The sequence below is a fragment of the Necator americanus genome, chromosome IV, assembly GCF_031761385.1.
Source record: "Necator americanus strain Aroian chromosome IV, whole genome shotgun sequence".
NCBI lineage: Eukaryota > Metazoa > Nematoda > Chromadorea > Rhabditida > Ancylostomatidae > Necator > Necator americanus.
Window position 1 is genome coordinate 24699159 of NC_087374.1, and position 27823 is coordinate 24726981.

At 42.1% G+C, this 27823-nt stretch overlaps 1 protein-coding gene across 2 annotated transcripts in view; it reads right to left on the reverse strand.

The window, feature by feature from the left end:
* RB195_002572 (uncharacterized protein) overlaps positions 1-27463 on the reverse strand; it is a gene marked incomplete at both ends in the record, with an annotated part of 44812 nt that extends 17349 nt beyond the window's left edge. Inside the window, 26 exons of one of the 2 annotated variants that reach the window (XM_064199899.1) lie at positions 175-318; positions 570-680; positions 770-883; positions 989-1117; positions 2411-2557; positions 2878-2968; positions 3038-3150; positions 3234-3332; positions 7587-7762; positions 8010-8232; positions 8289-8450; positions 8507-8638; positions 12680-12799; positions 14480-14599; positions 14653-15133; positions 15589-15749; positions 16418-16493; positions 16550-16641; positions 16748-16882; positions 16981-18348; positions 18531-18632; positions 18941-19108; positions 19190-19276; positions 24130-24354; positions 24461-24609; positions 27394-27463. In XM_064199899.1, coding sequence (XP_064055780.1) covers positions 175-318; positions 570-680; positions 770-883; positions 989-1117; positions 2411-2557; positions 2878-2968; positions 3038-3150; positions 3234-3332; positions 7587-7762; positions 8010-8232; positions 8289-8450; positions 8507-8638; positions 12680-12799; positions 14480-14599; positions 14653-15133; positions 15589-15749; positions 16418-16493; positions 16550-16641; positions 16748-16882; positions 16981-18348; positions 18531-18632; positions 18941-19108; positions 19190-19276; positions 24130-24354; positions 24461-24609; positions 27394-27463 — 4995 coding nt within the window. Of the gene's footprint in view, positions 1-174; positions 319-569; positions 681-769; positions 884-988; positions 1118-2410; positions 2558-2877; positions 2969-3037; positions 3151-3233; positions 3333-7586; positions 7763-8009; positions 8233-8288; positions 8451-8506; positions 8639-12679; positions 12800-14479; positions 14600-14652; positions 15134-15588; positions 15750-16402; positions 16494-16549; positions 16642-16747; positions 16883-16980; positions 18349-18530; positions 18633-18940; positions 19109-19189; positions 19277-24129; positions 24355-24460; positions 24610-24753; positions 24797-27393 lie in introns of those variants that run through there. The other variant, XM_064199900.1, reaches the window with a different exon arrangement.
* Between the last annotated feature and the right edge of the window lie 360 nt (positions 27464-27823).

A 27823-nucleotide genomic window follows, 5' to 3' on the forward strand; every position in this document is an offset into this window, starting at 1 on the left:
GTGATGCCTTTAACAACCCCAGTGGGATGAAAGATTTGATTAGCTGTGAAGCGGTCTGGAGCCATCAGTGGTGCAGTGGCAGTGGCAGTAAGAACTCTTAACAACTGCGCTACATCCTTCCCATAGCAGAATGCAGTGGTCTATATTCCATGAAGTTTTGTGCAGAAAACAAACCACGAAGTGCAGGTTGTCAGCTTGGTCAACTGGCAACGCTTCCAGATCAACAGGCGAGTTGATGACCAGAGTGCCATTCGGTAGGATGCTGAGTGGCGACGGAGGATTGATGGAATAGGTCACAGCGGATGACTTCGGGAACACCTGATGAACATTGGATGAATTTTAGCTGTTCATTTTGATCGGTTTCGCTGCACATACAAGTCCCTAGCGACCCTCCAGAATGTCTTCATCTTTCCAAAAACTCTACGCAATGCGGAACTTGTTCTCAGAAATTCAGGCATGGAATTTCTTATAAATCTCGTAGAAACTCCCAAACTGCTGGAAGAAGAAGAAGAAGCATTCCTACAGGAAAGTAAGGGAAGAATGGGTACACTCAGCAACTGTTCTCTTACCTCAAGCGGTGGAAAAAGTGCCGTCCCAACAGGAACGTTTTCGGTGATTTGCAGACGATAAATAGAGTGAGGAAAGCGAATTGTTCTGCTCGAGACCAAACTGATTGCAACCTGGAAGATTCATTGTATTTTAAAAATGTCCTGGCCAAACTTTCATTCATGTGGAGAACAGTGGACTGGTCAGAATAGGAAGCACTCACCCCCACGTCCGAATAAAACTCCGGGTAGTCCAAATTCACAGCTCGAACCACGGCAAACTGCGTATCGTGATTGGACGGTGTGTTCACATATTCGGAAGTGACCGACAACTCGCCCTAAATTTTGTAAGAAATTAATTTAGAGAAATTCTGGAAAATAACGAAATACAGCGAAAGGACGGGAATTCCGAAGGAAGGGGAAAAACAGTACAATGAACAGACCGTTTCAGCGCTAATATGAAGCCCATGTGGAGCGACGTTATCCGGAAAGAAACGGTAGCCAAGCGTGCCATTCAGAAGTTGAGCGTCGAATCGATGAGCAACCAGTGGGAATATGGAATCGATGGGGATCTAAACTGAGGTAACATTGAAAGGAGTTTCAGCAGCAAATTTTAGCAAACGAAATCAAAACTCAAAAAAGGTCTTTCTAAATATTTATTGGAGGCCAGACTACAATTATTTCTATTATGTTTGGAGTTCCTAGTTGAACTTGATTTTTTCACGACCCCCCATTTAAAGGATCCCCGAATCTTGCATTGGATTCGATAGGATGGAGACTATAGGAGGTGATTCCGTTATTTTTGCAATTGCCGTAAAAACGGCCCGGAAGATGCGGCGTGTGCGTCCGCTCCAATCAACCTCTTTAAAAATGTGCGCCAACGAATAGCCGTGTTTCCGGCCTTTTACACATTTAGGAAAATGGACGGAATCCCCTCTCCGGTCTCCCATCCTTATACATACCCACCTAAATCTACCCCCATTTTGCCTTTAAAGGATCCCAGCTGGGCAGCCGTAAGGCTATGTGGCGCGTCCTCAGTTGATCGATGGGAGTGCACGCGAAGATCAGAAGTGACCTGCTGCATGTTCCGAGGGGTCTTCAAATTGTTTCTGTTCCGCAGGGAAAACGGGTTGCACTTTCAGTGTGTACATATCTGTGCATGTAGTTCTGAAGTTGTTGACTGGACTCGATGAAGGTATGCATGAACTTTGCAATGAGCAGAGCACAAAAGAAAAATTCCATCTGAAAACATAGAAATCGTAGGACGAACAAAACGCTGACGATCATCGTGGAAAACTTTCCGAATGTTCTTCTTAACGACAGTCGTCTGGCGTATTCGGTTCTGCTGCATTCAAAACGCATTCCGTGGAGACCACCAATGCAAGGAACAGAGTTTTTCAGAAGAAGTCTTTCAAAGAAAATTTCGATGCTCTTTGTTTGCTTTCCTTGGGCAACTCTACCCTAAAAAGTAGTGGCGCTATTAGCGGTCCCTCGAACGAATCGAAGCTTGGAAGATTGATCTTGAGAAAACGCAGGATCTTCATTGTTGTTGCTTTCACAGGTCACTGAGCCATAGATGAATATAGTTGGCGTTAGAAGAGGTCCGATTCCAAACTGCGAAATTCGGAAGGGTTCTCCGATGGGGATCCGAATGCCGGAGCATTTGATTAATAACACCTTCAGGTTAAAAATTACAAAAATTGCTGAGTGGGTGCAAACATATAACACCGAGTTTCTTTACAAAATATATAGAAATACGACCAAAAATTTCGGTCATGGTTTTTAAGAACAACAATTTTAGGAATTTTCTGAAAAATAGTCTGAATGGGCTCGTTGAAAAGCATAAACTATAGGGAAGTACTTACATCAATGTCGTAGGTCAGCTGCGGAAAGACCGGGTACTTATCCCGATCGAACATCACAACTACCCTCAGTCGATGATCCGAGTGAGCATTCTCGGTCTCTGCTCGTATCGTCAAAGTGGTTTCGCCGGCGGATAGATGGGTGGCCACCTGAATAGTGTATTAACGACGAAGTACATGGTTGTGTGAAGATCCGTAAAAAGAACCTCTTCTCGAAAAAAAACACATCAAGAGGTTTCGTAAAAATCATACAATTTTATATTCACTACGCTTCTGCATTCACATGCAATAAAGAAGCCTGAGAAAGACTTTATCGCGAGCAGGAAGCCCGAAGACGCTTTTTCTCTTGCGAATGGCAAATAGAACCATGGAAAGGAGCACCTTGTTGCACAATAGGTTCTAGTGGCTACTGGTTCTAGTTCAAAGTGGATGTTCACGCTAATATCCCATCAAAAAACTTTGGAACTAACCCGTAGCAAGTCGTCGTCCATCACAAATTGCGCATCGTTTTCAAGAACCCGGAAACGAACCGTCGTTGCGGAGCTGGTGAAGGCGGAAGCCCTTTAAAAGTTCTTTCTTCTAATGATTTCATGAAGATCGGTGCAGAAGGTGAACGATTTCTCGACATACCGTAAAACGACGCTTCCTACTGCTTTATCCGTGGAGATGTATATTGTGGATGGGAGAGGAAGAAAACGCAACGACGTGTCGCCAACAATATCGATGTGAAGAATCGTATACGTCTGTAAGAATATACCGTACAAAAAAAAACTAATCCGTTCCCCATTCATTTGCTCCTGACTCACTGAAAGCACTACAAACCCACCCTTCTCTTAAAAACTGTGCTCTGATCCTCAGCAACCACAGTCAGTTCAAAGGGACCATCGTTGGCCGTTAACCGTTCCCTTGCAGAAATGGCTCCAGTCTAAAGAAACACCGATAATTACAGAAATTACGGTGCAAGAAGAATAGAGACGTGCCTTTTCATTGATAGAAAATTTTTTATAATGCTTCTGTTGGTCGGTGTTCGGAGAGTCGCCAAATTTGTAAGTGATCTGGCCTTCTGGACCCGGATCTGGATCTTTCGCATGTAATTTGGTAACGACGGCACCAGCTCGGACAGGGGAGCTCAGAGTGACTTCGTAACGCTTCTGAAGAAAATCTTGAATGGTTTGGAGTCTAGTTTCAGTCACATTCAAACGATTTTAAAAGTTCCTGGTTACGAAGATGTTCTGGAAATGCGTTGGGTAGCTTTCAAGGGCAATGTATGCATGCAATCAACACTTTTTAACAAGTGAAATAAAAAAGGACAAAGTTTCTTGCGTATCAATCCACTCAACGCGTTTTACTGTAATTTGTTATCGCTGTGGATTTAGAACGTGTGTTAGCTTTAGAATGACTTGCCGGGATCAACCGATCAAGTCAGTACTTTTATGTTCCCCAAGAAGTCTGATACCAATTTATCGACCCCGGAGGGATCAAGTTTGGCTGACACCAGGGCAGTTTCGAACCTTGGACCGTGCGGTCACCGGAGACCTCTTACTGACTGCCAAAAACATTCTTGTTGAGGGTCCTAAACAGTATTTTGGAGAATGAGAAGTGATTCAAGGTAGAAGGCCAGTCAGTCACCATCATATGTGGTTTGCCACATCAAAAGAAAATAACCAGTACAAAATTTTCCCAGAACATAATTATGACCATAATTATGCCTACAAATATTATAGAGTTAACTTTTCCGGTGCTTTTTTGCCATTACCAAAAATGTTAGGGTTTGGAGAGTTTATTGTAAATAGTAAGTAGTATGGAGCGCTGAGAACATCCAATTTTTATATGAGAGAGAAGATGAATGCAAGATCGTTCTAATGCGAGCGAGATTGAAAGAGTGAAAGGTGGGGAGTCTTGTCTCAGACGTTGAACACGATTATCGATTGATTTAATCGACAATAATCGAATGATCGAAACAAACAGCACTAGACATCAACTGAGTTTAAGAACAACGAAGAAACTTGGAGTGTTAATCTACCGCAAAAGGCGGTGTACCACAAATCTGACGTGGTGAGGGAATGCCAGAGATGGGGTTGTAAATAGACTGCGAGATCAGGAGTACTTCCGCTCACCTCTCCCTAACCGTGCTAAGAAACGGCGTTGGAACCGCTTTACTACGAGGAACGTTAGAATGCTCCTTTATGCGTACATTCAGGTCCTCTCAGCAACCTGTTCATTGGTTTCACTTGAATAGGCAGTCGAGGAGAACTCACTGGCTTTCGACCGTTGCGCAGCTGGATGCGGCGCGTGTACGGGTTATGCGTGTTGCAATTGAAATCGTCGTGAAAAACGGAGTCTTTCACGTTGTTTTTTTTTACAACAATTTGAGAGAGATGAGCGGAACCATCCCTGATCCCGCAATCCACAACCCGGTGTAGAGTTTCCCTATCGGAAGTCCATACCACGTCAGATTCGTGGGATGGTGGCTTTAATCGTCCAACATTGACGCTATAGAAATATATACTGTTCTGTATTTTTTAAAGTATGGGTCCTAAAAATGAAGCGCACATAGTATAGAATTATGAATTAAGCTTACTTTAGAGTTTTTTGTGGAGCGTGTTTCTTTTTGCGTAACCTCGTCTTCAGCTTCACTTCTCCACTGAGAGGAGCGATTTTGAGGGAATTGTACCCAGCGCATATTTTTCAGACTAGAGGAAATTAAGAATCATACCGACATCTCACAAAACTATAACTATAGGTATGCTGCCATAAAAACGAAACTAGAAGTGGGACGGTCGGGAACCCTGGTATTTTGATTTTGCAACTGTGGATAAAGCGACTAGCGTTAGGAAGAACTGAAGCCTGTATGATACGCTGTAGTATGATCTATAAGATTTACTTCACGAAAATTTGATAATCTGTCCAAAACTATCGAAATTTCAAGTACTACAATAGAAGTTTTTCTAGATGCGTTTGCATTTGTTTCGTTGTAGTTAATAGACAAAAAGGATTTCTTTAGGCGGAAATTCCCGTAAATGAGTCTCCGTTTTCATCCGGATTCGATTCGCCTTAAGTGCAACCATTAGCTAAAGAGAAATCGGCTCGCTCCTAACGAGATCGGAACGGCTTTCAATTTCGGAAGAGGCAAAAAAATGAAAATGGTTGCTGACATTCTTTCATGTTCCGCAAGGAGACCTAATTCATAGTTAGATCCGAACGACCTCACGTGTGCTGAAAGAGTGTGAGCGATTACGCGCGAAGTGGTGCGGTGGGACCCCTGGTCAGCTCCAGACGGCTCCAGTAGTTTGGGATGACATAACACCAAAATTTACATTTTTTAAACATTGAGAATTGATATTTAGTGTTTTGTACCATCTCAATTTTATGCGTTTCATTTTCCACGAAGAAAGTACTTCAAAACTTCTCTTAGTCGTGACAGTACTTTTAGATCATTCTTTGCATAGGATTTTCTTACGTGAGTAACAGAAGCCCTCACGCATTTTACCAAGTCTGAATTACAAATAGTTTTGAATTTTTCGTTGGTATACTACGATGCTTTTCTTTAATGACAAATGTGGAATCTCTTGCATTCCTGTTTAGGTTTCGTATAGGGACACAAAATGGATCGCGGACATATAAAATTCTTGAAAATTGCAATAAATTTTTCCTACTTTGCAATGACGTCGATATAGCATATTATATTAAGCATAACATATAGCAAGCATATTATATAGCATGTTAAAGGCAGCGTATCACGAAACTGAAGAGGTTGCGGCCTCGGTGGGCAAATATACAGTTCGGGCGTAAATTACGAGTACGGGCGTTGCTCCACACCATTCTCTCAAATCGTCTCAAGAAACGGCGTGAGAAAAAAACGCTTCATCCTACGAGGTGCGTATGAACGCTTCACCCTAGTGCACGTACCGAGTCCTTAAGCGAGCTGCCAAAAGTCTTTGAGGTCTCTTCACCAGCCTATTCAAGTAGAGCCAATGAAAAGGCTGTCAAGGAAATCAGCGCGTGCACAAGGGTGGCTACACATTTTCACGTACCTCCTGGGAGCAAACGCCGTTTTTCTGGACCTTTAGGGAGAATTGAGCGAGGCAACGTTCACACCCGTATTCTACACCCTGCACTCTATATTTGCTCTGTTATCTCTACATCTGAGACCCCAACGTGATACGCTCTCCCTTTAATTACAATAATTTCTAGTGTCTTAAATATTGGAAATGAAGGAAAAACGCTAATATAGTGAAAATAATAAAAATATGTAATTGTCCAATGAAATTCAAGAAGTTGTCTGCGTACTGTTATCAATTCGCACAATTCGGTTTTACGAAGTTCTATGCTGATATTCAGGTCATACACCTTCGAGTTCTTTCAATTTTCAAGGCGTGAGATTACGACCGCCGTTCTCTAACAATTCCCAGGTAATTGGCGAGCGTAGTCAACTCAAATGATTCGCATTCAGCCAAGCACGTACTCATTTCACGGCGGCGATGGCGCGAAAGCTGATAGCGAAAATATTAAAATTAATAGGAACACGCTTACGCTGATCTGTTGATATAAAATCTATGATTTTGCAAAGGTGAGTGGAAGAATGACTGCATCGCAGCAGAAAGAAAGGTGAAAAAAACAAACAGAACCTTTTTTGACTTCTGGATTCCTACTCACAAGTCGTCATGAGCGACAAATAAGGATGTTAAGTCACTTTTGGATTATTCACAAACAAATAAGCAGCTAGTGGCGCATTGTACCCTTCTTGAAAGAGGGCCTATTGCGACGTCGCAGCGGAGGGAACTTCGTGCTTCTTACCCCATGCGCACTAGTGCGTACGATCCGGAACATATGTAGTGGACGAGTATCTTAGCGGAATTGCGATGCACCGTGCACAGGGCACAGAGGCACCCGTTCACGACTCTTTTCAGCCGTGTAGGTGAGAAGTAAAAACTCGTTAAGACTCTACGGACGTAAACAGTTATTTGGTCGGGTGAAGTGATCAGGTTAGTATTCCTGATCCATTTGATTTCTGAATTTTTCCATTTATTTCACTTTAATTCGTTTTGAGACCGCACGTCGGGAATTCTATCAATCACTGGTGGGAGAAAACCCGACGAAAAATCGAAAAAATCCCCGTAAGCAGTGAGGCTACCTTTGGAGCGACATGACTTTAAGTTCTGTTCAAAAATAGCCAAACCTGATCAAAGAACGGTGCCGAAGGGTTGGTGCCATGTACTGAAATGATGAGTTTTGTAACATCAGTGTTCTTCGGCTCTCCATGGTCGAATGCTTCCACTTCGAGGTTGTAGAGCGATTCAGTGAGTGGAGCTATCGTCCGAACTTTTCCAGTGCGGTTGTCGATTTCGAACACGGCTGGAATGACACTCGCATAGAAATCTTCCGGAATAACATAATTATGCACAATGTTCGGCGTTTTGTTCAATTTTTGAACAAAATTTGGAATTGGAGAAATTGGAGAATTTGAGAAACAACAACGAAAAGGAATGTGCATGATAATTATTATAGAAGAAAAACACAGAAAAAAATGAAAATGGATGTGTGAGCGCAGTGTTAAAATAAGCTTGGTCTACGTAAAGTCAGTAAGAAAACTATTGTTCACCACTGGCCGGGTTGATGGCGTAGCCGACATCTCCGTTCGGGCCAGAATCAGGATCAGTTGCCTTCAGAACAAGGACGTCAGAACCAGTTGGTAGATCGCTTGGAAGCGAAAGTCGGAACTCGGATGACGAAAATCGTGGAGCGTTGTCATTCAGATCGTCGACTATGACGACGACGATGGTGTACCCGCAGTTAGTTGGGTTGACCGAAAGGCAAGCACGAATCTGAACAGGAACATTCCTCTAGGAGAGAAAAACAGGGAGGAAATCAGCGAACTCACTTTAAACTCATAGTCTTTGTTGAGTTCATGGTCGAGCGGCGACTCACTCATCACTTCTCCGGACACTGGATGAACACGAAAAGGCACTACAACGTTTTGGTCATCCTTGATTATCTCGTATTTCAGTGTTACGTCAGTTGACGACAGAGCAACGTGGTAGGCCTGGAATATCGAGGAGAAAATGAGGAGCAGCGGCAACGGCAACTGCAGCGGCTTACCCTTACTACTCCAACCACTGACGGAGACCTGTTTTCTGCTACCCGGAAGACATAGCGATTTCTCTCGAATCGTGGCACGGCTTCATTTCTGTTCTTACGAGTGTCCAGTCGAACGGTCACAGCGGTTTGGGCCTGAAAAGAGCAGCAACTTCATAGTTGTGTTTACACCAAAGGGCATATTGGAAGTTTTTGAGTGCAAGAGCAAAATGTGCAGGATTTCGAACTCAGTGTCTCTGAAATTAAACTTTTCTCCGTATTCTTCAATGTTATAATGCTGTTTGCCTTCGGCGATTGTACAAAGATTGTGAACAATTATCGCAGCGTTTGTACAAATCATTTTTTCTATAGACGTAGGGAATTCAAAAGTCGTTTGTCGCCTTGATGCTCACGGATTTTTAAGAGAACCAGATGAGAGTGCCTTTCAGACCAGAAATAATTTAGAAAACTTAAAGCTGGTAAGGTTTAGGACAATATGACTGAATTAGAATGACTAATTAAAGGATAAGAAATGTTCTTCTCTTTTCCAAGTTCCACCGACAAGGGGTTGGGTGCGGACTTTTTTGAAACCTTTTTCCTGCCTTCTCCGGTGCTGAGACTTAGTGTGTTCCCTTTTTCCTTTTTTTGCTGCACCATTGGTGTATGTGAATAAATAAATAAATCTTGCATAATAAAGCCGTTTTCATCTGAGAGAGCACATTAGTGGACGACACATTCATGAACGCATGTTGTGCGGAGAACTCCCGCTTTCTTCACCTAAATCTGCCCAAACTGAAGAACTAAACAAAACACATGAACAGCTGATTTCCGCAGCATAAACATCGCTCTCCATTTCTTTTAGTCTGCTATTAGGTGACCTGAAATTTCCTGGATCACCTCACAAATGATGAAATATCCGATTTTCTTATTTTTTAAGGCTAGGGCGAAGAAGACTTTATAATCCCAAAATATACGCTCCTTCATTTTCTACAGTCTTCTTCGACCTCTCTGCTGTAGTCGGGTCAAAACTGCCTGAAGCTTGGCGTAGTTGCAGGCTGCGCTCGAAGCGGCCCGGGGGTCCGTAGCTTCGCTGCATTCCAAGCGAAGCCAGCAATGCTCCCATCTCGATCCCCGCTGGCTTCATCGCGCTGTTTCGAGCGTAACTCCACAGAGCTTCAGGTGGTTTTCAATCGACGTTGAAGTTTCAGCCTTTTTTTCCAGAATTCTCTTATCCGTAACAAAAATCGCAGTTCTACTACCGTTGAAAAAAACCCATTATTCATGGGATGACCCTCCAGTTCTATTGCAAAACAAAGTGGTCGGAACAGTTATATGCAGAGACAATTTTTTAGACATAAAATCTTTGGCAGGTCAATAGTGAAAACTTGACTACTCAACATATATGAGACACGAAATTACTTAGAGAATAAGTTATTTCCGTGTTTTTAATTTTTTAAATTATTAGGGACATATTCTTTTATTTATGAAAGCTGCAACAGCAACGTCATCAACTCGTATATGCTAATTCTTATTGGCGTTAATTATTTTGCATCTGTATATGAGTTGTAAAGTTGGGGAGCATTTTCGATGTATTGCCTTTCGGTTTTGATAGAATTTCTTCTGGTCGTGGGGTGGGATGAGCCAATAAGAACAACTTACATTGTTATGGAGTGGGCACATTTGTACAGTACTTTCTTGTAAAAGTGAATCTTAGCACACAAATAAATTGCCTTTCAGAAATGTTCTATGTATGTAGTGTACTTTACAAATTAGTGTCTCCATTACAGAACAATAAAATGTTGCGAGTAAATGAGTACACGAATAGGGAGATCGTAGCGGTGGAGTAAGGATCATACGTAAGAGATAATTGCGTTCTACGATTGCGAGATAGCTCGAATCAACGAGTGGGCTCTTCATTTCACAGAAAAGTATTATATTTGAAAGGTGGTTAGGATAAAGACTTCTGGGAAACTGTACCGTAAAACACGGTAGAGAAATATTTCCTACATTAAATCCATTCTAATTCGTCCAACACAGGAAAATATTTGAATTTCAGAAAGTGAAACTTAATAAATGAGAAAGTTACTCTTCAAAGACTAAAAACAATCCGAAGAAAAAAGTGAAATAATTCGAGAGTTTTCAAAAGCTCACCAGATATATAAAATTACATAAGTGGCCGAGAATCCTCATAGAAGAACGACTCAACTCATCGGATTAGCGAATGTTGTGTGTAAGCATAAAAGGCGTGCGAGACACCTGTTAGCCGGTGAAGGTGGGTCCGCCCCTTTGAGGTTGCGAGAGTCGCGGCCGGCGGCGACACAGCCGTCCAAATCACCGCTGCACTAATCGGCGGTGGCGATATTCACGAACGCTGGATCGGCCGAAATTAAGGCGAAGGGGAAGAAGGAACTGAGCCGAATACAAGGTGAAAGTCGGGTCATGCGTGGATTATGCGGCTTACGTGAAGTCGATCCTTCGATTTGACAGACGGTGGTCTGGTTGTTCGGCAATCCGAAATCTCCAGAAACTTCGAATCTGACGGAGGGTTTTCGGTCAATCCCATACATTGACGTGGAGGAGTGGGCACTCAGTTTCGGCCATTTTTGACAAGGATCTATCTCACTGTGCATCCAAGATCTGTTCATTGAGGTTCTATAGGGAAAGTCGGTATTTTTAAACAAAAGTGCACACTTTAGGAGAAAGCACTCACTGTTTGGATGACAATTACAGGACTTACGCCTTGTTGACCATGAAAGTACGAGAACGCCAATTACGAGAATTGTACCTAATAATCCTAGCTCCAGTGTGCCACTTAACAACAATTTAGGAGCTCAGAAAAGGAAAAATACAACTAGATGGAACTCATGGACGTACGTCAGTAATTACCTATTTCCACATGAATTTCTTCTTCGAATCCTCAATTCTTTAATAGTCTTGGGGTTTTCTTTAGTTAATGACGCAGCAAAATGAGTTCATGCCCAAAAAACAAAATAGTATAAAAATACTACCAAAAAAATACTACCCAAAAATACTATAACGTTAACAAAAATAAGAGTTAAAACTGTCAAACTACAAAAAAGTAACACCTCTATCGTTTCCGGGATGGACGGAGATGTAAACTACGCAATTACACAAAGCTAAGGACGAATCTACTCTCTCTTTCTCTTCAAAAAAAAAATTGCAGGTTCGAAAGTGGCGTCGGGTCTCTCTGTCTTTCGACGGAGGAGACTGTACTACTCAAAATGGCATTAAATCTCAACGAAAGTAAATTCGAGTAGTAAAATCTAGAATTTCTAGTTAAAACGCAGTTTTTTCGACTATTCACTTACAAAAGTAATAGAAAGCGATAACACCGAGCTTTGGTCACAATGTGTTGGCGCATCTTGGAGTGCACCAAGTGAACAAGTAAATAAATAAATAAAAGCCCAACTCTCATACGAGTACTCACGTTCGTATATTGACTGTGAATAGTAGGTGATTGTGGAGTGCGTACTGAGCCATCGCACAAATAATGCAACATTCTATAATCCCTATATTTTCAGGAAAAAAAGATCATGGGACTTCTCTATCAGAAATTTGCTCTCCTTCATTTCCTACATTCTCTTGCACTTTTTGTGCGCTAACAAAGCTATTATTCCAAAATTCACCTGTCCGTGAGAAAAAAAATACTCCTCCACTGCAAGAAACCGAATTATTTATAAGATGAGCCGATACATAGGTGTACAAAACATGACAAACGTCCGTTTTCTTGTCTCACAAGTCTCAAATTAAAAAAAAATTGTCAAAACCAAAATTGTCTCAAATTATCTCACAAGCTATACCCCGTAATCCTAGAATAAGGACAGTGTACCACAATAATCGTTAGCTCTCAAAACTGCCAGCCTTTTTTACGGCTCCTCTAAACTATTCTTCTGGAAAACAGTGTTTTTTTCTGGCCAAAAGCACTTGCCAGCACATTATTGTCCTTTCACTGCAGTGCACCCGAAATCCGGCTATGCGCAGGTGATTTTTATGGTTAGAGTGCGTGAGCAGGCAATTATTACTCAGCAATCGTCGTCGCCGTCCGTTGCCAAGGCACCACCACACACACGCAATTGCGAGAAAACGCTATACACAGGGGCTCAGGCTCAGAGAATGTTGCATTTTGAATATCTCCTTACTACGACAGAAATATTGATGAATTCGTGAGACACTGACCGTTCTGAGTCCGTCCGTTGCTGAGACGAGGAACGTATGGTTGCCGTTGGCGAGACGTCCCAAACCTTCACCCACGGAAATTTCCCCGATGTCAGGATCGACTTTGAATGCACCAACCGCCTGTAACGATTTTTTAAATTAGACGTTAATTTGATGTGTGTGTGTATGAGAAAGCTCTTTTCTTGTGGATTTGCAGGTGAAGTTCGGAGGAAAATTGCTACAAGAAGCAGGTTAGCTGTAAACAGCCGGTTCCCAAATCGTTTACGGTAAACGGTTTACAGGGTAATAAAACAAAACTGGACGCTTCTTTCACGGCGAAGAACTACACTTCGGTCCTCTGCTTTTACGATGGGGTGTCTTCAAAAGCGAGTCCCGATATTGGGGTGAAAATGACATAACCGTGAAAACAAAATAAGTGGAAGCAATAATGAATAAGCGGTGTTCGTCTTTTACTAGATTTATTGTTTCAAAGAGGCTTTCAGACATGCGTAGAGCACATAGAATGAACAAATGAATACGTTACAAGCTTAAATACATAAAAATGCATATTAAAAAAAAGAAAAAATGGTCCACCTCTACTGTAAAAATTCTCTTCCTGCAAAAATATTGTAATGGTCATACTGCTACGATGAATAGAGCAGGATATTTAGCTGGAGCTATACTTAGTAACTTTTCACAGATGTCGGCCTGGATGGAAAGACGACGATCATTTTCAAAAGAGTACCGTGACTGTCTCAGAATCTATAGTTCCGACTACGGAATTTAGGAAAAATTCGTTCGTTTTCTAGCCAAAGTTCAAAATTTAAACGCAGGACAACACGAGACTTGTGCTGAGATCTTTCCAGGAAAAGATAGCGTTGGAAGTGTAGATCACAAGCAGTCTCTGTATGAGACTAGCCATACTCATGATCTCTTCTCCGAATCCTATCTTTTCTCGGAGACAAGTCAAATTCGTGGCAAGCTGCCTTTACACGGTTTTAAGCGAGACTATCACATTTTCTCGTCTTCAAACTATCGTTGTTTTTCGCTCCCGAAGCTTGATAAAAGTGATTATACTCAAAATTTGATGAGAAATGTTTCGGCGCTGTTCTGACTGTGTGTCTAATAGTAAAAGTTCTCTGCTCTTTCGGATAGAAGTACCGTATCTAAAGAAAAGCAGGAATGTGCGTAGACAATGCTCGCTCTCATTTTGGAAATTTCATGAAGCCTGAGTATTCAGGAACTATGTTAGAGACTGGAAAGTCCTCCGTATCTCGCATTTTCTCCACATTTCAGTGCATCGGATTTTTACCTGGTCGGAACTCTGCTGTACAGTCGTACGGTACGAGCAGAAAGTTATTTCTTCAATTTTTTTAAACCATATTTTTCTTCCGTCAAAAGAAGCGGATGTTTTCAGGCACAGGACTGAACAAGTAGCAGAATCTCACATACAAGGAGTAGTAATAACTAGTATCTAATAGTAATCCTAAGGACAGACACACACAGGAGAGCACACTTTGCAAATGATTAGTCATTGTTTCTCCAGAAACACGACGTCAGGGCGGAAAAAAGGCAAATAGTAATTATGGAAAGTCGTTTTCGTGATTCTCAATGTTCTCCTGCAGTTCCGAGGAATTGCTGATAGGAGCGCCAAATACCTTCCACGAAAACCGACCTCAATGAAAATTTTCAAGAAAAAAAACTAGGAGGCCTGCAAAATTTACTCTGAAGGAGGCAAAACTAGGAAGTACGGTGATCTTCGGCACTGTCCAAAGTTACAAGAAAAAAGCAATCGGTAGAGCACAACAAATTCAACCTCACCGTTCTTTCCACAGCATACATCTGCGGTGACGGTCGAGCTTCCACTCGTCCCATTACGTCTCCTTCCCGAGGTGGTCCGAACACTTCGAAGTAGTACAAGGACTCAACAAATCCGAAACTCTGCAAAGTACATCAGTAAAGGGGAGATATGTCAAAAAATTGGAGGAACATACGCTATTGTGGGAGGATTTGACGGTCATTTGCTGGATGGAATTCGTGGTCGTGGAGTCCTCATTTTTTTCTTCTTCAGATGCTTCGCTGACTACATTTGTACTACTTTCGACCTCAATTTCGGCGTCTACCTCATCAGTGAAGGTAGCGGGCACTGTCGCGGAAGAAGAAGAAGTAGATGTTAGTAGATCTGGAGAAAGTGTCGAGATGTCAACAGTTGAGAGAACTCTGGTAGTTCGAGGAGTCGTTGATCGAAAAGTGGTTGTTTGTGTTGTGAAAGACAAAGAGGTGGTTGCTTCATCTTCCAACGTAGCGCTCGCCTCAGAAGAATCGTTAATTGAGTTAAGATCTAGCGGCTTTAGAGTAGCCGATATCACTCCACTGGCTTTTCTCTTCGGTGCTCCCTTCCGCTTCTTAATCGCAACGCTCCTGGATTTCAGCCCAGACGATGTAACGAGTATGTTCACCGGGACCTCTGAGGATCTGAAAAGTGAAGCACTGATTATTTCTACGGGTTCCACTCTGTCAGTCGAGCGAACGCATGAACATTTCTAGCGGCAGCTACATGAACACTGTACGGGGAGGGTATGGCATAAGTCGCATCTGCTGGGATGTCGAAAGACCATCGGGTTCGGTAGGTGCAAGAACACACAAGATATGTTCTTTTTTTCATGAATCAAGATATTTTTCAAAGCGAAACTAATGTGAAAAACATTTCTTAGCTTTCAAGATTCTTTTTTTAAACTGTCTTTTGGACTTTTTGCACTGACTGTCAAGTATACAATTACATGAACACATGCAATGCAGCCTAAAACATGAATATTTCCAAAGTTCAGAGTTCATTTTTGAATATCCCACTTGGTACTGAGCAAAAAAGGTAAAATCGCTTTAAAGTCTCCCTCTGTCGGTCAAAAGTTAAAGAGTTAAAAAAAACTAACAAAAACGGCTCTGCGTTATCCCGAGCTTCAACAATAAACTGAAACTCTTCCGATCCGAAGAGTTCTGCCGTGGTGAAAATTTCGCCATCCTTTCCTTTCTTCCGAATTTCGAAAGGGACAGAATCGTTGAGAAGTCGATAGGTGACGCGACCTGCTTCGCCCTATAACAATATTTAATATACGGATTTACAGTGCACTCCTCGTTGCAACGTCCTGTTTGCAGCTAGTTGAGCTGTTTTTCGGGGTCATACATAGTTTTAGAGTTGCACGAAAAATAAGAATTAGGAATAGGATTTTTTTCTAGAAATTTAACAAATTTGCCAAATCTAAGCATTCGCATTTTTTAAAGGATAATTTCGTTACGTCGCTTATCTCTTTTCACAACTATGTTAAGATTCGAAGGACCATTCATTATTTGGTCTTTTCCTTTACGTGTTATGTAATTAAACAAAAATCATTCGCCATTACAATCAAAATAGCTACAATTCTTCATGTCTTTTTTCTTTTCGTCTTTTCTTTTCCTTCCTCTTTCTCTCTTTCTTCGTTCTTTCTCTTTTTTTTCTCGAAAGCGTATCAATGTACTTTTCGAATTTACACATCAAAGCGAATTGACTATGAACTAATCCCGGAGCAGCAATCTGAAGCGAGTAAGAAAAAAGAACCTGTCGTTGCCCAGTTCACTTTAGCACATTCAATTTCTTTTTTTTTTCTTTTTTCAGAAGTCATCGCACACCTGTCATCCTTTCCCATTTCATCCCTCCATCCTTTGTTCCGTTCCCTTACCTCTCATACCCACACTTCTAATTTGATTTACCAAGACGTCATTCACCTCATCGATATCTCTCGCGCGAACGATCCCCACAGATCCTTCCACGGGGAACTCGTCCGAAATGAGGAAATTGTACCTAAATTTGAACAGTGCGGGAAAATCACGACGTAGTGAGTAGCAAGGTTGACTGACATCTCTTTCTCGAATGCCGGTTTGTTGTCGTTCACGTCCAGTAGTTCCACGGTCACTCGGGTCCTGGCACATTTAGTCATGTGAGTAGATCCCTGAAGTACGTTAAATGTGTGCATATACTCTACTCTGCAGAAGTATGAACTCTTCAGAAGAGTGAAAACGGCAATCAGAGTGGAGGTGGAAAAAAATGAATCTCACATGGATCTCTGCTACCAGTTCGAGTTGTGAGAAAAGTTCACGATCCATTATGCGATTGTCGCGAATGAAAACCTCGCCTGTGCCTTGATTTATCTCGAAAGTTCCGTCAGGGTTCACCATATCGATCATCGTCCACTGCAAACAACCACATTTAACCTGCCCTGTGCTTTGAAGACCCGAAAACTTGCCTTCTTTCGATTCAGAACATTCAACGTTGTCACGAAAGTGCCGACCTCGCTATTTTCTGGCATTGAAACTCTCATCGCACACTTTTCGAAGCGTGTAGAGGACTCGCTCACGTCATTACCGTACTCCACAAAAAGATTTCTAGATTTAATTTTCTTCGGGACGTTTGTAGATACTTCCAGAAAAGGTGACAAGCTATGGACTTCGAAGTCGGTATCCTTCTCTTCGTTTACGGGTTCTTCAGCCTCATTAGAGCGCTGTCCCTTAGTTTCCACTGATTTAGTTCGATCCACATGATCTTTCGGAATAGAACGCGCAGTTATAACTTCATCGTCTTGCTCGGCAGTAGACTGTACCGTATCTTCTTGCGCTATGAGTTGCGAATTATGTTTTCTTGCTATCGGTAAGTTTAGGGTTCGTTCGATAGGAAGTAGTGAAGCTTGCGTGATGAGCTCGCCAACCTCTTCAGCTTCTTCAGGTTCATCTTTTTCGGTGCCAAAATGTTCCTCAATTTTTTCAAGCTGTTCTGAATTTGTGGAAAGTTTTTGGGAAGGAGGCGAATCTTGGTCTATGAACTGCTCATCCTGTACACTCACAACATCAGGAGAAGATGACATGCTCTGGACTTGAAATTCGCTTTCATTCTCCGAACTTATTGGTTTATCAGCCTCAGTAACACGGCGTTCTTTAGGCTCCGTTGATTTAATGGCACTCGTTGGGTCTTCCGGAATAGAACTCTGAGCTGTGACTTTGTCATATTGCTTGACAGTAGACTGTACAATAGGAATATCTTCTTGTTTTATGAGTTGTGAATTACGGTTCTTTGCTTTCGGTAATTTTCTGGAGTGTTCAGTAGGAATCTGGGTAGAATCTACGACAATCTCCTCAGCTTCGTCCTTCTCTGCGCTGAGATGTTCGTTGATTTTTTCAAGTTGTTCTGAATTAGTGGAAGATTTCTGGGGAGGAAACGAATCTTGATCGATGCTGCTGGACTGCTCGTCCTTTGCACTCATAACTGGAACATCTTCTTGTTTATAGAGATTGTCCTTATTTCTTCTGGGATTTAGTGGAAGTTCTGGGTGTTCAGTAGGCGAATTTAAAGTCTGGGTTGTGAATTCCTCTGCATTCTTCTCAATCTCCAATGACTTCTCTTCTATCTCGATGGATTGTTCTCCAGTTTTGATCGATTTCGGAAAAATTGTGGCGTGATCAACCGGGAAAAGGGAATTCTCAGGTTCGGATTCGTTATCCTTCCCTGTCTTCACTAGCTTATCTCCTTCTGCAGTTTCTTCGTCGAGAACTCCTGTATTATCGGTCTCTGCGGAATATTCAGTAGAAGACAGTGGTTCTTGAGTTGTGATTTCACTTCTTTGCTCTGTTTTTGGTACTGATTCTCTATGTTGCGGGTTTGGGATCTGCAAAGAAGTGCATTTTAAAAGCACTCATGAGAGAGGGATATTTTTCCTTTTACGTTGCCTTACAGTTTCGTCTTGAAAATCTTTTGTCGATTGAAATTTCCGCTACCAATTTATCATTATCGAAATCGAAAACTCATTTTACAATACATTTGAAAAGATTTCATTTTGTAGTCGCGCACCTGAGTTTCAGCTGAAAATTTTCCAGGATGACCTGCTTTAGGCTTCGGCTTAGCTCGGATGTGTATGGATGTCACGGAGGATCGATCACAGTCGTCAACATCCTGCAATTTGCTGATCAATGTTGATTCAAATTTAGAAATAAGGTAAACACTAAGGCGAAAATAAAAAGAAAAAAAGGGGGAAAAAAAGTGCAAGGATTTTAACAGTCAATTTTTGTTTTAGGGAGTTTGATTACCTGCCTTCTGTTGTTGGTACTGTACTTTTTTTAAAATTTTGCTTGTTTTTTTGTTATGGGTCTTATTGCGTTGTGGTTCTTGGACTTTCTGCTTGCAGAGAGTAAACCTTCTATTTATGCTAGAAAATTTAAGGAAGAAATGCAAACAAGTGTGAGTACTGTGCTTTTTCGTACCTCTGCGACAAGCTTCAAAGTAATTGGAAGGCGTGTGATCGGTTTCACAAGTTTCAGGAGTACCAGCGTTGGTTGACGAGTCTCCGTATGATTTGAGCCGACCTTCTGTATTGGCGGAGTGGTGGAGTTGCTGAGTTTGGTAACCACCTTGAAGGGTGAGTCAACTCCCTGGAAATGTTTGCACCCAATGAGTGGTGTGGAATAGTGACTGGATTTACATCGGAATAATGTTTGAGAAACTGCCGGCACCTGAATTCGAAGTCTAGGAACAGCATGATTGGAGTCCCAGTCGATCACAACGACTGGTGTGATTACGGTCTCGCCGACTCTGAGGCTCTGCAAAAAATTGTTGTGTGTATAGTATTACTTCTGACTAGCATTAATACATTATGTTATTCGTTTGAAAAACCCTGGAAAGAATAGAGGTTCTGCAGATGTTACGAAACTTCTGTGAGAGATCAAAAATTGCATCAGGTGAAAACTGGATAAAGTTCGCGACTCGCTCAATCCCGCCTACGCGTAAACATCAATTCAGAATGGTTCGAGGCTCATGAACGCCTTCACAGCCACTGCAGTGACGTGCGGTGTTGAATGAGCCGACGTGTCATCAGCTGGTCCCCATTCATGCGTACTACCAACTTGACGACAACAGAAAGATGAACGGTTTGTTTGCCTCTAGGGCGATTTCAAACTATATCGACGTAGCTGTCGCAGCTACACCTCTGGTGCGCAGCGCTCACCGCAAAAATTGATGTGGGCAAAAACTCCCAACACAAGTTATACGTAATCAAAACAGTGCATCCGCTTGAATTCGCACGGTGGAGTCAGTGAGTGGAGTTGAAGTGTCATCATAGTTACTGGGGCTTCGGGGCTAGCTATGGTCCCTCTCGATCGCAACTGCTGGGTTCACCAGCTCATGGAAAAAGAAGGGCGTTGAGTTCTGCCGCCCTGAGTTGTAATAATAAGCAGAAGTTCGTCCTCTGGCTTTGTCTACGAGACTGAGAAGGAGCTCGACCTGTCCGACATCACTGGAACCCTAAAACTTGGCTAAGAATCAACCGAGAACGGGACAAGAGGTATTGAGAAAAGTATCGCTGACTTGTCTGCAGCACAGCGCTCTTCGTGTTATTAGGGCCTCCGCTACACTAGCGGGAGAGCTCTTGCAACCGCCTGGAACTAACCCCTCGCTAGGCTAATGCCGCGCGCCGAGTCGGTTCCACGGTTCCATGAACCGACTCGGCGCGCATCATTATCCTAGCGGCAAAGCAATGGAAGCTGTGAATTAGGAAACGCACAAAAAGAAGATAAGGAGCGAATTGGTGCTCTGAGTGATGCACAAACAGGACAAGCTCACCACACATAGGAACGGGTAAAGGAAAATAAAGAGATTCAAGTTCATCATAGCAAAGAGTGATATGTTGCTGCTCATTTGGAGAAGTTCACACCTACTGTTACTTGCTTAAACTCCTAGGATATAAAGATTGCGACAAAGCGTGCTGCAGAGCAGATACCAACATACTTTGATTCTCACGCGTGCTTAATTTTGCAGATCTCAAAGCGATATCTAGTCCACATAAACTCGGAGGTATTCGAGACAGTATTTCTTTGAAATATTTGCATAAATACACTGAAGATAAATAGATTTTCTTGCCTTACCTTTCATTACGCTGCTGGTGGGACCATTTGTATCAATGTTTCGTCAAATTCTTATATAAAGTCAGTGTTTGTATAGAATACATATCGTCGTTTCTTCGTCGTTTCTTACGGTATAGAGTGGCCGGGGGCACACTGTCTGCGTTCTCTCGCATAGCGACCGGCCTCAGCAATCTAGGGGCGCCATTTGCACCAGGCATGCCTTTTTGCTTCTATCCCAAAGTCTCAAAATCGTCCTTTGCTTTCTCCGATCACTGTCCATTTCGTGCATCCACGGAGTGACACGCCTGTCGTGCTTATTTCGCGTTAGCGTTTGAGTTGTTATTTGGCACGTGCTGTGAACTTCCTGAGAGAGTAACGTGTGATGAGAAAGGATTCGTATACCGGGACAACACTATAGAGTGAAAACTGACCCGTCGTCGCAAGGCCACTGGAGAATCAGGACTAGCAGTCATGCCCTGGTAAATACCTTTCTTCTCCTCAGCGGTGTGCACATCCTTTCTTATTAAATATATCGTCAGATACAATAGCTCTATGGTCAACAGCGAAACTAATAGAGATACTATATAAGTTGCGGTATTATGGAATGAGAAGATGCATGGAACTAAGTTGACCCACGGTTGGAACAGTGTACGATTTGGTAGCTTAGGTACAGAGTGGGAGTAGATCCAGCTGACCAGCAGGGAGAGAACTGTTCTTCTACCGTAGACAGGACCCGAAGTCAAAACACAACACCTTGTGTGTTGCATATTTACATGGCGATTTTAGACGGAAACTTTAAACAATCATATCTCAACTCAGAATAAATTTTATTAATCGAAATGAGCACCACTAGAATCTGCACATTTTGCCACCTTGAGGAGAGTTTACCTATACAATCTCCTAAAAATCAGATTTCCTAGAGACGACAAAATTACTAAAAGCATTTTTGATCTCGGTTTCGTTCTTCAAGCACTTTTCTCGCAAATAGCTGTCCAGATGTTCAAGAAAGTGGCAATCAGTAGACGAAAAATCCGGTGAACGAGACGGATAGCTTCAGATTTCATAGCCCAGTTCGTGTAACTTTTGTACCGTGTGCCTTGCGACGTGAGGTCTCGCGATGTCACGAGGCATGACTGGTCGTTTTCTGTTTGTGAGTGCAGGCCACATTTTGATTTGACATTCATCTCATCCATTTGTTGGAAATACCTGTCTGTAGTTATTGTTCCAGCAAAAGTTAAGAAGCTGTGATAAGTCAAACCTGCAGAGCACCACTAGACGGTAGTCATGACCCTTTTCGGATTTAGCCTTACCTTTGGAAAATGCACAGGTGCTAGATTCTGGTCCAGTCATTAAGATGAGCGTTGCCTGTTATCATATGGAATCCAATTTTCATCACATGTTACAATAAGTGAAGGGAAGGGATCGCGCGTGTTTCGGATGGACAATGAATCAGCAGCTTCAAAGCGACGCATTTTCTGATTATCGTTCAATGCGAAATCCATTTTGCCTCATTTTTTACAATTCCAATTACATTCAAATGACGAGAAATCGTTGTTGAATTGATACCATGTTGCTTAGCAAGTTCTCTGACAGCTTGGCAAGGATTGACTTCCACTAAAGCCTTTAACGCTTCATCGTCCACTACCGTTTTGGGTCGTCTATGCCATAGGTGCGATAGAGAGAAGTCGGACCCTACTCAGGTGAAAGGGGTTTAGCCCATGGAGTGCAGCTCAAGTGAAGGGGGTCCTTTTACCAACCGTTTAAAAGTGAATGAGGTCCCTTCCCAATCCGCTTAAAAGTGAAGTGGGTCAGAGCACCGGTTCCGACTATCGCATCTATGGTTCATGCTCGTCCATTTCAAGGCCGGTATCCCCAGATGCGAACTTCTTGTGCCAATTACTAATGGTTCTTCTCTCGTCAGGGTCTCCACCAAATGGAGTATTGATATTGCGTGCAGCAGCAGCATCGTGCCCAATTTTCCATTCATATACAAAAAGGACGCGAATATCACGTTGATTCATACTGCGAAAGATTAAGACAAGATGAATAAGAACTGCATAAATTAAAAAGAAAGTATCATGGATAAAAAGCATACTTTAAACTCTATAATTAATCAAAAAAAGTATGTAAGTCCGACTATTCAAATATTTTTAACACTAAAAAAACAAGCAAAATATCTTTGGAATGAAATGCGTGTCTGCAAGACATTCCTTGCGCAACGTAGGGCCCCGGCGGTTGATACTTCGAAGCTGAACTAAGCTAATCTTGTGCAAAAAAGTCCAGAAAGCAAAGAAAAACAATAGAACAGCGAATAAAGGATGATTTCCTAGACCTCCACGAATATGCAGGTGGTCTCCTAATGCGTTTTGAAACCGCCTAAGGATTGAGAGTAAGATGGTAAACACTTTCACCGACGTTTCTGTACCACATTTACGTATGTATACTTCCTCTTTCTATTTACAAAGCTTAGGGAAACTTCGGTGAATCAGCTCACATTTTTATCGCGTGTTCGTGAGAGCTGCAGCAGCCACGAAATGGTGGGGAGCGCAGTGGGGGCGGAATCAGCCTCGCGGCGCGCAGGAGGGGTGTAGAAGTAGCCGTGGCGATGGCGATGCTGTCAGGAGTTGCGCAGCGCAGTTCCCGATCCTCATTAAGCTTCTGGATACGAGGCGAGTCATAAAGCGACTACGTCCTAATCCCCCTCTCCACCTCATCCATACAATCGCGACTACAATTTCCTATGTTCCGGTGAAAAAAGCAAGTGGAGCTTGGCAATTCGAAATTGGCGATTATCTCTGCATCCCATATCAGGGCTACATTGCGCTCAGCATTGGTTGCATCTCCAGAGTGAAATTTGTTGACAGACGGTAAAAGAAGATGAAATTCTAGGAAGGAAAGGAAAAGAGGCACTCCCACATATCCTCATAAGCATGCCTTCCTGTAGGTTGCAAAGCTGCAATGAATTTCCGGATTGCTCTGCAAGAGAACAGCAAAGAAGGGAGTAGAACTGGAACAGCTGAGTGACGATACGCTCATTTGTGGAGTCCATTACAAAAGATTGGGATGTGACATAGTTGCCACCCCTCTCTCACCCATCTGACCGATTCTCGCGGGACCTCATCGGTTATTTCTCCACGTTTACTTTTTATCAAAAAATTACAGATACTATTCGCCAACTGTAACATATAATGACAGCGAATTAGTCGTATTTAACAAAAAAGATTAAGAATTGTTTTGCAGCGGCGAGTTGCGGACATTGATCCTATTCTCATAAACTGTAGGAACTGCACTCGTGAGTGCCGCGATCTTGCCGTGACAACGAAAACCGTTCTCTTTGAGTGAAAATATAGCTCAAACAATGTTTATAAGAATGAAAAAACCTTGTAGTATACTGAAAGGGGAGGAAAGATAGAAGTAGGTTGGGACGCAATCTATGAAACATTCTCAAACGGCTACGAACCTGTGTAGAACGTGCCTCGAAAAGTCGAACAACAACCTCTTATCCCAATTTGAATGCTGAATTATTAACGCGACTCATACGCTCAAAAACAGACCTCATTGACGTCGACATAGTACGGTTCATTGTAGAACTGAGGAGTCCCATTATCGACAGATGTGACTCTCACGGTAAACAAGGCGAATGCTTCGTCGTTGCAGACAACGGTCACGTAGAGCTTCGTCCGGTTGAGCTGCGGAGGAAGTGTCAGCGGCAGAACGGAGTGCAATGAGAATCGTCCCGTTGGCGACGACACTAACGTGAACCGCTCTGTGAAGTTGATCTGCAAGCAGTGGCATTTGTTTTCGTTTTCCCCTATTATTAACGCACTAACTTTGACGAATTCATTTTGAAGAGAACAAAAAAAACAGAGACTGAAAAACCCTCACCCCAACAGGGATTTCTGATCTCACAGACGCCAGAAGAATACGTGCGTCTGGCGGATCAACGATTGTCTCAACTATAGCAGTCCATGGAGCCACATCGCTGTTAACGTCGTAGAAGAACGGTCGGAGCTCGAACTCAGGAAAAAAGCAGGCTTAAACAAATAATTTTCGGAAGAGTTCTTTGTACAACATATTTTGTGCAATTTACTCGATCCACATATCTGAAGCCCGCATGAATGACAAGATACATAATTTTCAATGGGAGTTCTCTTCTTTGGTTCCGAAGTAGAACGAACCAATAATCCCGATGCGAACGCCGGTTTTCTCTTCTTCGTACATAAAATTCTAGTAGTAATAATGTGTGTGCAAAACAACTGATAGGGTGGTTTAGTTTCTACATCTTTCCCTAACTCGTTTAACTCTATTCTATAATCCAAGCGAAGCTAATGTTATCGCACTAGGGTTAGCAAAGTAAAGTACTCTCACCTCTTCTCCCTATGATCTACGCTACTAATTTTCTTAAGTACATAGGAAATAGTGTAGAAATGTGCTCCAAAGACATCATGGTTTCTTTCATAAGAACCAAACAAACAAAAATCTGCTGGCAGTGCATTACTTTCTCGAGCGCTCCTCAGAATGTTTCCATAATCCGAAGAATGAAGGAATCTACCTCTGAATCTCTCTGATCTTTCAAAACTGCTGATTCTCCTTTGGGGAGGGTCTCGAGATCCCGAATAGCATACAGGGTGCGCCGTAAATATGGTCACTTTTTTCGCGCGTCATTTCTTCTTCAAGCAAATCTTCCAATCCTTCGTTAATTTCACCATGCGGAGGAAGTTCAGTAGTTCAGTAACTTTGGACACCCCCTCCCCCCAACTTTCATTACCAGCTTTTATGATTATGGAAATATTTCTCATGTAGAAGCTATCCTAGGAAATGGATTTTGGATCGTATATGTGCAAGAAACGTTGACAACAAAGTTTTTCTCAACACATCAAGTACTTCTCAACTCCTGCATCGAAACATTGAACAACAAACATACAGAAGATCCATAATTTGCAGGCAGCACCATTCATGTCCCGAACACAGTTCTAAACAACAAACATCCCTGCGGTCTCACCCTGAAGGCTGTTATTCGTCAGGGCAAGCGAGATTCTATTGAATAAGAACCAATTTTTCTCGTTTATTTCATTATCAGTAAATTATTATCGAAGTTTTGTTGTTTTCTTATTAATTTCGCGTAAATAATTCGCCTTTTATCGAGTGGCCATATCTATGACACACCCTGTAGGAATTCAATGTCGAAAGCAAGTTAGAGACTTTGTTGAAGTGACGGATCGTTCGATTTTCCGCTGATTTTGACGTTTACAGCAAATGTGTGCCGTATTCTCTTCTTTCATACTAAAAGCTGTGCGCTCGTCTCTCTGGCACATTTTCTCGAAACATATGTCCTGCCACATTCAGAACATGCTGCTTCCAGCACAAATTCCTTTCCTCGAAGAAAATAATAACCCTAATTGTTTCCAGAGTATCAGAGAGACGTGCAACAGGTAAGATTACGGTTGCTCCTCTGGAGTTGTGTTCAACTCAAACCGCAAAAATAAGTTGTCAAAATCAAGCGCTTAAGCTACTTCAGGAGTGAGCTATGAATAAATTTCACTGCTATGATGGGATGAGAATCTTCTCGTCTTTAAAAACGAGTTTTTTTGTCATCCACTACCTCACTATTATAGTTCCCAGCTTTTTAAAATATTTTTAAATTATTTCATTGTGTGCGCTGTTTTTTATTAACACACTCCACGATAAAAATATAAAATATGACACGCGATATATATATCGAAATTCCAGCAATCTAAATTGTTTTCTTTTTTTTCCCAAAAGTTTTCCTATTGCAATGTTTTATTCTCTCCATATGACAGTTAATTGCTTAGGAATAGCAAACGTTGCTTAGCCGGCTCGCTTGTGGTGTCCAAGCCATCAGCTGGTCAGCTTTGCTTTTGAATAAAGTCGTTTCGGGTTAAGTTAGCTATGCAAGCTACGCTAATCATTCTAAAAGTTGGCATTTGTGAAAATCAAGTTTGGAAAAATGATTTTTTTTTGTGAGGATTCCTCCTTTCTGTTTGCAGGAGAGTGTCTTGAGAATTTACCTTCTTGAGAAAGAGTCCGTAAGAAATTCATTCTTGTTCTAAAAATCAGAAGCGGCAGGTCTTGCATTTTTCTTTCTTTTGTGTATGGGGCACTTTCTGCTGTATTTGAGAAGTAATAAACTAGAAAGGGGACATTTTTATGAACACTAAAACCGACTGGTCCGCTAACAACACGGTTTCTGGGCTTTCATGGCTCTACGAGAGGTGACAAGGTCAAAATAATTAATCTTTTGTCATTCGCGATGTTTTATCGCTTCATTCCGGATTCGATGTCAGTTAGTCATAATCAAATAATAAATCAACCTTCGTTAAAAACAGAAAATATTGTATGTCCTGGGACAATTTGAAAAGGAAGTTAACGACCAGCGCACAGCCCAAAATAAGGTCACAGCACCCTGAATTTTCCACAAACTTTCAAATGTTTCACTGAAAATGCAAGAATTCTTCTGACTGACTTTTCAAAACGGAAAACAAAGCCCTAAAGATAGTATTTCCACAGCAGTGGAGGTAACAGTGATCATAAGAGTTTCAAGAGCCAAAAGATTTCTTCAGGTGTCAGACTAGACAACCGGTCTGCGCTTTCTGTTAGCAACCCGGCCAAAAGCTACAAAAGAACTGTAGTCGTCACCACTTCAATGAGCCTGTAATTTTCGTTGTTAAATAGCCTCTCATTCATGCAATGAACTGATGCAGTTCGATGCACACCTTAGAACACTTTAAAAAATTAGCGGACGATCCGATATAGCGGAAAACCGCACCAGCGGACAAAAGAGAGGACAAAAGACTTACGTGCATGCGAATTGTCGGCTCCTAAACACAGCGCTACTATTGATAGGAAGCGAATGAAGAGTAGGCTCATCGCATGGAACCTGTAACTGAATGACTTGTGCAGCGATGACAGGAAGCAGGCAAGTGATGAGGACATGTCGGCGTGAACGAAGACTCAATGACTCAAACGCTGCCGGCTATTAGTGTCTTTGAGCAAGAAACGACTACTGCTGGACACAACAGTAAACAGGTTGGACGGACGAACACGCTCAAAATCCAGAGGAACGCAGCCAACGCTGGCTACATTTTGGACTGAGACTTGGTTAAAAAACGACTAAAATTGGAGCTAAGATATTTTCTGATTAAGCGAAGATATTGAGGAATTCTGAGCACGTTATTAGTTGTTCAACACCTTTGATTTCCGTATTTTCTGAATATTCTTGGCAGGCTG